At 38.5% G+C, this 10,999-nt stretch overlaps 1 protein-coding gene across 10 annotated transcripts in view; it reads left to right on the top strand.

The window, feature by feature from the left end:
* The first annotated feature begins 1,893 nt into the window (after nt 1-1,893).
* The window catches only part of ICE2 (interactor of little elongation complex ELL subunit 2), a 66,735-nt gene continuing 57,629 nt past the window's right edge, over nt 1,894-10,999 (top strand). For 6 of the 10 annotated variants that reach the window (XM_049104063.1, XM_025472622.3, XM_025472624.3 and 3 more), the window contains exons 1-3: nt 1,894-2,034; nt 3,058-3,183; nt 4,947-5,051. In XM_049104063.1, the coding sequence (XP_048960020.1) occupies nt 3,143-3,183; nt 4,947-5,051 (146 nt within the window). In that variant the 5' untranslated portion in view covers nt 1,894-2,034; nt 3,058-3,142. Of the gene's footprint in view, nt 2,035-2,662; nt 2,947-3,054; nt 3,184-4,946; nt 5,052-10,999 lie in introns of those variants that run through there. The other 4 variants (XM_025472621.3, XM_025472626.3, XM_025472627.3 and 1 more) reach the window with 4 other exon arrangements.

The raw sequence follows: 10,999 nt of genomic DNA, 5'->3' as shown, positions 1-10,999 counted from the left end.
CTGTCTTTATTACCCAAATAAGGAAACCAAGGCTCAAAGAGGAGATGCAGCATCTGTAGGATTACACTGCCAGTAAGCAGGAAAACTGAGATGAAACCCATATCAGCTAGACTCCAAAAACCCATGTTCTTTTCACTAAAGTGCTTCTGGTTTACAAGTAGAGCATAAAGAAGAAAGAATACATATATTTAATGTATTGTAATGGCGAAAGTTGTTAAGACCTGATTTTTAGTAGCCACTTTGTCACTGATCATTTAATGTTAGAAAAGTCACTTGACAACCTAGGCCCCAGTTTCTTTATGAGGAAAATAAGAGGTTGGATGAGATAATCTCCAAAGTTCCTTCCGGCTCTAAAAATTCTGATTCTATGTGCTATCTTGTAACCACCGGAAATCAAAAACACCAAACCAGAGCATGCTTTTGATAATAATCTGTAATCTCAACACAGGCCATGACTGGTGATGTTACCACCCCGCACCACTATGGGCCAATCCCAGCAGCATATGTGCTTGAACAATTCTTGTGCCCTTTTTTAAGCAGCTGCTAAAGAGTAAGATTGGAGTCCCAATTCTCTCTGCATGCTTTATGAGATAGTACCCCCTAATATTCTACACTGCCTTGATATCCGTCTCTGTCCTAGCACAGGCTGTGAATATCACTTACCAAATAAATGCTACCTGCACAGTGCCACTCCTTGCTCCAACTGATCTGCAAGTATTCACAAGCACTGTCTCCTCTAGCATTCCTCTGCTGATAAGCAACCCCCAGTCCCTAGACCAACATTTCATTTCTTACACAATAAAGTCAAAGAATCCTTAGTCTAGCTTATATGTTCTTCTGTGGCTTAGTCCCAATGTGTTTTTCAGACTCTTCCTCTACTACTCTTTATAGTCCTTGCATCCTCAGCAAAATAAATTACCTAAGGGTCCCTGTATTCAAGGGGGACTTTTAATAGAAGTATAATTTCTGTGTAAACATAGTTTTAATCAATATCATAAATGACGTCAAAATTTAGAACATGCCTTCCTGCTAGCATACAAACTGGACTCTGTTCATGCAATAGGTTTGTGCACTTCCTTGTGCTGATCCCTTTCTAGAATGCCCTTTCCCATCAGCCACGTATTTCAGATTCTTCAAATGAGCTGACATGTCAAACGCCCAATGTAGTAACTGACACGCAAGGATTCAATAGCTGTTTTCCGTCCCTCTCACTAGTGATTTCTGTCCTCTCTGAATTTGCACAATCTCTCTCCAGTAGCTTCCTACTTTGTTGTTTTATCATTATTTAATGTGAATGAGAGTCCCAGTGATCAAAAGCTCTTGGGAAAACGGGTATTCCGGTCTTAGTCCTCTGTGTCCCCAGCACCAAACACACATCGTAGGCGCTCAATAAATCTTCCTTTAATGAATGAAAATAAGATTAGCGGGGCCCACCAGGGTCGCTGCAGGTAGAAAGTGACATCCGGAAATGGAGTGGGGATGGAGTGGAGGTGCTAGTACGTGCCAGGTGGCGTGCTGAGCTCAGCTTTATCCATTACCTCATTTAATCCTTTCAAAAACCCTAAGTAAAAACAAAACAAAACAAAACAACCCCTAAGTAAGTGCCGGTGATAACTCCATTTCACAGATGAGATAACAAGATTAGGAAAACTAAAGATATTTTGCCCCAGGTCATAACCAGCTCTGCTGGGGTCTTAGACTGTACTTGTCGCGCGTCCCTCTTTTGACCCATCACTATTCCCTCGAGGTCGGGGACTTTCTAGGACGACACAAGCCTCGAGTCCCTTCCGCGGGGCAAGTCCCGGCAAGGCGGCCCTCGCGCTTTCCAGGCAGAGCACCCGGGAGCATCCGAGGGACGGGAGCACCGGCCCCGCCCGCGGCGTCGCCCGTGACGTCATTACGCAGGGCCGAGGCGGCGCGGCCACGTCCTTTAAATACGGCCTTCCGCGGACGCGCGCGACAGAGTGAGGAGTGGGGTGGAGCATGTGTGGAGCGGGGGCCGCGGCCCAGGCCAGAGCCGCCGCGGACCACGAGGTGGGCGGAAAGGCTGCTCTGCAGCCCAGACGCGGAAGGGAGGGCGCTTCCTCGCAGGCGGGCACGCTCGTGACGGGCGGGAGGAGGGAACATGGCGGCCCCCGCGGCCGGGCCAGCACCCTCCGCGCCTGGTGTTGGCGCGTACCCCTCCCCCCTTTACTCACCTTACTGGAACCTTATTTCTCCTTCCGCCCCCTTTCCCTCAGCCACATCCCTTTTGTCTTCATCGGCTCTCCCTCCCTACCCAGCCCCAGAGGGTCCTAATGCGACAGAGGTGGCTTGGGCGGGGGGTTGGGGGGGGCGGCGGGGACCGAGAGTCCGACTTGCAAATTGGACTGTTAGTGTCTCACGTGGCGCTTCATCAGTCCGCTCGCGGTGACCCGGGCAGCACAGAACCCTGGAGGAGGGGTCAGGTCCGATGTGCAGCCCTGGCGACCGCCTCTGTTGGAGTCTGTGAAATGTCATTCAAGTCCCCTGGACCTCAGTGTCCTCAAAAGTGGCTATTTATTTATTTTTATTTTATTTTTATTTATTTATTTATTTATTTATTTATTTATTTATTTATTTATTTATTTATTTATTTTAAGATTCTTGATATCCAGGGCGTCTCTGGCGGAATCTGCCCCATAACCGCGTATGGCTGGGAAAACGGAAGCCAGGTTTATTTGGGCCAGTAAGGGAATGGAGGGGAGCAGGGTCAAGACTTAGAGCCCCGTCCCCTTGGGTGATCTAGTTCTGTCAGCAGCGAGAACAGCATTGTGTTTGGACTCCCTTTTCCACAATGAGTGTCCTGAGAGTTAGGTTATTTACTGGAGTTAAGTTCGAAGGAGAAGAAGGGCTCCTGCATCAGCATTGCTGTTCTGGTACAAAGAACCTTGGGAATAGCCCTCCGCGTGCTGCGCTCTGTTTTAGGTGTGTCCCTGTCAGTGGAGGGCAGGTGTTCCAGGTTCACACCTGGCCCCTTGGCCCAGCCAGCCCTCTGCTTTTGATCTTGACCTTCTGTTTTTCCTCACTTGAGTGTAGATTCTGGAGAAATCCTGCGTCCCTCTGGAGCCCGCACTGCCAGGCAGCAGAACTGTGAGCTAGAGTGAAGCAGAAATCTAGGAATATGAGCTCCATGATGGCCATGGGGGAACCAAGGCTGAACTGGTGAGTCACATCTGTTGGTAATCTAAAGAGGAGTGAAGTGGGACTGGTGGCTGGATTATGAAAGGAGGGTTTCCGGCGTGGAGAGATTTGGAAGAAATAGAAAGGTAACAAATTTGATGGCTCAGAACATAACCCCAGTCTTACCTTCACATACTGAACACTTTTGAGGTCTAGCTGATTGCAGTTACCCTCCTAAAATGACAATAATCCATCACCCAGCTGGCTAGTAGGTATAACTCCATCATGTATTTATTATTTATTTTTGGTGTCTTAGTGAAGAAGAGAAGCTGGAATTTTCTTGTGCCCGATAACCTTGCCCATTTCTGTACAAGTAATAGAAAAGCCCTCTTTAAGAATAGACAAGCTTCATTTTGTTATGTTAGAATCTATATCGAGTGATATTATAAATGCATAGACTGTGTTTTAGAAATGTATGACTCGTTAAGTGTGGTTTTGTAGGAATCTAATACATGTGCTGCTTTAGGTCAATTTAATACAAATGTACTGAGCATCCACCCTTTGCTAGCCAAAGAGAATACTAAAGTTAGGAGAGATTACAGAGGTGATTTAAATAGTACCTGACTCATAAGATTCAATCAGTATGAGCTCCATAAGTATTTTTTTATTGCAAGCAGTGCTTCCCAAGTTGCTCACTGTCCTGGAGTCCATGAGTTAGTTTTTGTATTACAAGCAAAAACCTTATAATTTAATGAGCTTTGACAGATACAGTACGGTAATAGGAAATTATTACTGGTGCATAGCAAGTAAGACATCCTAATTTTTACCATTTATACTTTAATTGTAGTTGTTTTTGTTTTGTTTATTTATCTTTTCTATAAATACTTTTAAAAACAGTAAGAAATGAGTATGGGGCAAAAGCTAAGATTTCCTATTTTGGGAATGGGGCATCCAGAAGTTATCATTTAATAGATTGTTCTATTTTAAGTTTTAGAAGGTGTATACATTTATGCTCATTGTCATAAAGAAGGTGTTCAGATACAGCACAGATGCTCTTAAACACCATTGACATTGTGAAACCAAATGTAGTTTACAGTTTTTGCACAGTATTGTTGCCCTTGGAACTACCTTTTCCCATAGAATCCTAATAATGTTTGTCCTTTCTAGATTATGGTTCTCACTGTTCTTAATTCCTTCAACCAGCATTTATTGGATCCTTCTTATATGGAAAGTGTGACTGTAATATCTTAGTCTCTAATTATGATGTTGTGGAAAATCATATAAGACCTTTGAAGTGGTTTTAGCAGAGGCACACCATTTGTCACATTTGCCAAGTTAATGACAATAGGTAGGATATTCAGTCTTTGTAGTGTCTTGTGGCCTGGTGCAATAATGCATGAAACAAAACTAAGTTGAGAAGCATTTTCTTTCAGCAGCCAAACATCTTCATGTTATGCCACAGAGCCTGAGGTGAGCCCTGATCCTGACAGACTCTTAATTGTACTTCAGTCTGTTCTATCTTTAACTCTTAAGTATCTCTGACATTTAATCAAATATTAAAGGAAAAAGCAAGGCTGATTATTTGAGCTGGGGAATTTCAGAAAGAGCCTCGGCTAAAAGCCAGTCAAGTAAAACATCTAAACTCAGACATCTGATATGTGAAATTAAAATTATTAAGAGGTGATTGTCTGGGAAAGGGGCTGTAAGGGGCATGTAGTTGTAAACTACAATTGTACCATTACGGCTACTTAGTCTAGCATGAGATTTTGAATTGTCAAATGTAAATAAATAACTTTGTTTCACAGGGATGTTTCCCCCAAAAATGGCCTTAAGACATTTTTCTCTCAAGAAAATTATAAAGACCATTCCATGGCTCCAAGTTTAAAAGAACTATATGTTTTATCTAACAGGTAATATATTTATTTATTTGGTTATTTATTTTCACATTTGATTGTTATTTTTCTGGCAGTTGAAGTTTTATATCTGTATCCACTATTAAAATTCAAATTATAAAAATGTAAGAATTAGAAAATGGAAGAACCCAGTACCCAAGGATGACTAGTCTTTGATGTATGTGCATGTGTGTGTATAAATCTTTTTGGACCTTTCTCCACACCAATATAAAGACAAAAATGGGAGGTAGTGCCTGAGTGGCTCAGTCAGTTAACCATCTGCCTTCAGCTCAGGTCAAGATTTCAAGGTTCTAGGATCCAGCCCTGCATTGGGCTCCTTGCTCAGCAGAGAGCCTGCTTCTCCCTCTCCTCCCTGCTTGTACCTTCTGTTGCTATATGTCTCTCTCTTTCTCTCAAATAAATAAATAAAAATTTAAAAAGAAAAAAAAGGGATCATATTATAAATAACAGAAAATACTATAAAACTGTTTTGCAGTTCCTTTTTTTCATTTAAAATAATATTTCATGTATCTTTCCATGCCTCTACGTGTTTTAATCTTAACTGTTGCATAGTACTTCATATATATAGTTTTCATTAATTTAGCTAGTCCAATATTGCCAAATGTGGTCCTCTTTTTTTGTAATTATAAACAATACATTGATGAAATTCTTGTAATGTTTATAAGATTATTGAATTGTTTGGTTAGATGGCATATGCCTTTTATATCTTAATAGATACTGACAAATTGCTGGAGATTTTTTTCCTTTCTGGTATGAACATGCCTATTCAGTGATAATTGTCCCTTCCTACTGTTTGCCTGCCCATAACAGCTCTTCTTTCTTTTGTGATTGGCTGTTTCTATTCTGTTGTGGATGAGTCTTCAAACCAAGTAATTGAGTTTACTAGAATGGACTGTAAATACGCCAAGTGAGGAATTGGGGAGCTTCTCTAGAGGAGCCCAATATTTACTTTCATCCTTTCTCCACTCATTTTGCAATTGAGGAAGAATATTTCCAGCCTGTGTATGGAATGGGTCCGTATCTGTTCCTGCCTTCCTCAGTATCCTGTCAATTAGCATCTCTTCCTACTCCTATATTTTCATTTTCTCTTAATCAGTGTTTAAAGGTACTCAAGTTTTTCCCGTTACAATCCCTGGACTCCATCCATGTTACTTTCTTACCTTTTGTATTGTTTGTACTTAGATTTCTTTAAAAACTTATATATCTGGGAGGAAGTGAGGGACAAAAAATTATGACATATAAAAAACGTTTAACAAAATGACAATAATAAGTCCTTCCTTGTCAGTAATTACTTTAAATGAATTAAACTCTCTACTCAAAAGATAACTTGGGAGAATGGATTAATAAAACAGGATAAAACACTTCCCACTGCATTTGCTTTCACTGAACCCCACTCCAATCTGGTCTCCATCCTCACTGGTCTATTAAAACAACTCCTCTTGGGATCCCTGGGTGGCTCAGCAGTTTAGCACTTGCCTTCAGCCCAGGGTGTGATCCTGGAGACTTGGGATCAAGTCCTACATCAGGCTCCCTGCATGGAGCCTGCTTCTCCCTCTGCCTTTGTCTCTGCCTCTCTCTCTCTCTCTCTCTCTCTCTGTCTCTCTCTGCCTCTCATGAATAAATAAATAAAATCTTTAAAAACAAAACAAAACAAAAAAACAAACTGCTCCTCTTAAGATCATCAGTGACTTCTCAACTATGAAGATCTCTTACTCTCCTAGTTTTCTGGTTATGGTGACATTTCTCAGTCTCTTGTGCCATCTTCATTTTCAGGCTTACCATTCTGGCTCATTATACTCTTTGGAGCTTTTAAGAAATACTGATTTTGTACTTTCAACCCATACTTTTGAATCTGAACCTTTAAGGATGTCTGTGGAATCAATTAAATGACTCCATTGATATTCATTTCGGTTGTTTCCATTCCTTTCCTATTATAAACATTGAGCATCCTTTTTATACATATGCTGATATAAGTATGATAAATTCCTATAAGAGAAGGTATGCATATGTTTTTTATTTTGATAGATACTGCCAGATTACCATTAAAAACATTTTTTGAAGTGCTTTTTTGATTCACCAGATGAATAAATAAGTTCATATAAAAGCAAGCAGAGAAAAAAAAAAAAAAAGCAAGCAGAGGTCGAAGTAAAGAGGCAATTTTAAAAGGAACATTCTTGCCTGGGAGCATAATTATAATGTTTTTGCTTATATCACCTATAGAAAGTTGAGTAGATCCCATATAAATGCATCTATGGATTTTTTAAGGTAATTTTGTTATTCGACTGTACCATTTCGTGAGGATAACTTAATTTCTTTTTTTGATTTCTTAAAACTTATTATCAAATAAAGAATTGCCATTGTTTATTTGAATTAAAGAATGCCTACCAAATCTAGTCTCCTGGAAAAGGAGGACAAAGATGTATATCTTTACGTTTTTCTAAAGGTAAAATGACCATGTATCTTAAAAGCTTCTCACCATTTTATGTACTTTTATCTCAGCCTTCATCTTTTTGGACTAAAAATTTTTAGTATTACTCTTCATCCTGCCACTGCTCCTTAATTATTTTAATGGTTCTTTTCAAGTTTAGTTCTAGTCAGCATGTCCTATGTGGGTTATAGTCTGAATTATGTAAGGGAGAGGGCATCTTGCTGGCAGTTGAGTACAACTTCTAAAGTATTTTCTTCTTAGAATATGCTTGTTTTTCTTTAGATTTCTGCATAACACAAAATAATTTATTAGTATAATTTACCTTTTGGCGTAAAAAAATAAAGACTTGAGGCATTGATTTCATGTATTTCTTTTTTGCTCATGTTAAATTTTATAAAGTTTTATTACAGTAAGGAATGGATTTTCAGACTATTAATTTACAGATATTTTCTTGATGGAAAAATTAGGAAAAGTGAAAAATTTTGATTAACCCTAATTTTGTGGGTTTTGTGTCCTCTAACATATTTGGGAAAATATTGATACTTCTGATTACTCTGCTTTCTACAATAGGAAGTTTTTATTCAACCCTTCTCCCTCTACTGGAAGGTAAACATTTACCTTTTTTTAAATTAAAGTTTCAGTTGTGGGGGATCCCTGGGTGGGTCAGTGGTTTAGCCCCTGCCTTTGGCCCAGGGCATGATCCTGGAGTGTCAGGATCGAGTCCCACATTGGGCTCTCTCCATGGAGTCTGCTTCTGCCTCTGCCTCTCTCTCTTTGTGTCTCTCATGAATAAATAAATAAAAATCTTTAAAAAAATAAAATAAAAAAATTAACTTTCTGTTGTATATACTTCTAACTGGGTTTTAAGCCCACAAGGGGGAAAATAGCTTCAAATAAAAATTATGAAACTTTAACATGTTTAATAAAGAAAAGTATAAGTCGAATTCAGGAGGTACAGGTAGACTTTAGACGGAGGCTAGAAGCACCATTTCCAAATACTACTTGAAGCCACCCAAACCAGTAGACTTAAAGCATTGGAAACTAAAAGTTTTAAATACGCTTTTTTTTTTCTTTTTTTTTTTTTTTAGAAACTTTAAAAAAGGAGAATGGGTGGTTGACAAAATGAAGGGGGAAAACTTCAAACCATCAACTAAAATAAAATATAATGCTGTAAATGTGGATAGAGAAACCCTGTCAGATGCTTTTGGCTTGCACCCTGATGAAGATTTTGACAGCACTGCACACGGAAATGATCTTGATGTGCTGCCATTTCATTCTTTGCTGAATGTAGCCAATTTAAACTGCTAGAATTTCTTGACATTCCTACTCTGGCATATCTGAGTCAGCATCTTGTTGCTGCAGCAGCTTAATTAAATTTGCCAGTTTGTGCCACAAGGACAGACATGTTCTCATATTCAGAGAGACAGCTGTGAAGCAGTATTGTTAAGAGTTGCGGACACAATACTGTTAGGTTTGAATAGCTCTCAAGACATTTTCTAGTGAGAAATCAATTTGCTGTAATACATTTCTCTCAAGATCAGCAGTTAATATTCATTTTGTTAACCTAAAATATGCTTATTTTTATACAGTTATTGGAGAAACTTTAGTAGCTAAGTATGTCTTCTTTCACCTGTATTATTTTCAGAGCCACCTAAACATCCTTATTTTAATTTCCAAAGTTATTTTCCCATTCACTAACGAGGTCTCTTGATTAGTTTTCCATTTTTAGTTTAGCTCTAAAAGAGTGGGGTTGGATATTTTGCCTTATTTTGGGGCCCTAAGTTTTTTTCTAAGAATTTTGGCATTTTTAACATAATTATTCTAGCATTATAAAGCTGATCTAAAACAAATTTTCAGTAGTTTTGAGTGAGACTCACTCTTTGTCCAGACACTGATCTAAATTGATAATTCTCAGCCTGATCAGGCTTTTTCATAACAAATATTTATGAAAAATAAGATACTTCCTTTACTACCTGAATTAAAATTCATAGCTAAAAATAGCCACAGACAATATATTTTTAAAGTGTCGTAGATATATAAATGTGAAATCAAAGGAAATAATTTATATAATTGGATATGTAAGTGCATGGATACTGCTACACTAGAAGATATAATGAAGTAGTCGGATGCACCAGCTAAAATGAACAAGATTGGATTTAAGAGAGGTTAATGTAAACTGTGCCATAGAAGAATCGTAAAACTAAAAGAGAATAAAATGTATTGTTAGGATAAGTGATAAGAGACCAGATATATTTGTATATGGTAAGAGAAAGCCTAAAGGGACCTTTGAAAGTTGGGCAGTATATTTTCATACATTACAATCCAAGCAGCTAGTATTCCTCACCTCTACGTGCCTTTAATTATCCCCTTCTTTCGTGACAACCCAGATGCTGCCATATTTTTCTCAAATTCCCCGAAGAAATTAATGCTGTCATGATTGAGAACCACAGCTCTGAATATTTCTTGCCCCTCCCCAGTCTCCCTCTTAATCCCTGATCAGGTTATCCGTAGGATTCATGGTCACCTATTCAGTAAGTTCAGTTTGGAAACCTGAGGTTGCCATAGGCTGCCATTACACTGTATTAATATACATACTTACTTTCTTCCCCATTCATTTGTTTGATCCACTTAATTGTAAAGTTTTAGAGAATAAAGACTATATTGTTCCCCAGTTTCTGGCATAAGGCTGGCACAAGGTAGTCACTTAGTAAATATTAACAAATGGGGAGATGAATGAATGAACACCTCCATCCTTCTCGTTAGTTTACCTTCTACTTGTGCTACTGTTGTTTAATTTGGAACTAAATGAGAGGGAACAATTACTGTGGTGGTAATTAGAATTGTGAAGGCTAAGAAAGTATAGTTGTGTTCGGTTATGTATTTGTATACTTTAAAATTCCCTTCTTAAAAATGTAGATTACTATAACTGAATACTAGGAATAGCAACAGATTATGAACAAGATAAGAACTTTGTATTCATGTATCTCACTGGTGCAGAAAGGTATTTTTTTTTTTAAAGAAATTGGGGGTATCGTTTCATAAACAACTATGATAACAGGTTCTCTAGTTATTACTTTCCCCTATAGTGCATTTCATTATGATATGCCAGATTTCCTCTTTTGCATTCATTCAAAGCATAAAGGCATTTCCATGGTCTCAGCCATGTATGAGTGATAGAGGATTGTACAACTTTTCTAAAACCACTATTGCTTCCGTAAAACATGGCATGCAGTGTTGGAATTTTCTTTTTAAATTTTGAGATAATTAAAGGAAACTAGAAAATTTAGAATCTCAGTTTGTGAACCTGTGACCTAAGCATATCCTGCTTTTAGTGGCTTTTGTTCAACATATTAACTGACATAGCTTACTGAATTTAAGCTTTTGAAAACAACTTGCATTATAAAAAAGGTGAACAGGAAATACCTGCATCTATAATTGGCAAGAACAGTTTTCCCTTGTTGAATAAAGGGGGAAAAGTTCCAAATTGAATAACTTGTCTAAGGATTTTGCCTCTCCC

Source organism: Canis lupus, chromosome 30, assembly GCF_003254725.2.
Source record: "Canis lupus dingo isolate Sandy chromosome 30, ASM325472v2, whole genome shotgun sequence".
Taxonomy (NCBI): domain Eukaryota; kingdom Metazoa; phylum Chordata; class Mammalia; order Carnivora; family Canidae; genus Canis; species Canis lupus.
This window is presented reverse-complemented; position numbering and strand designations above follow the sequence as displayed.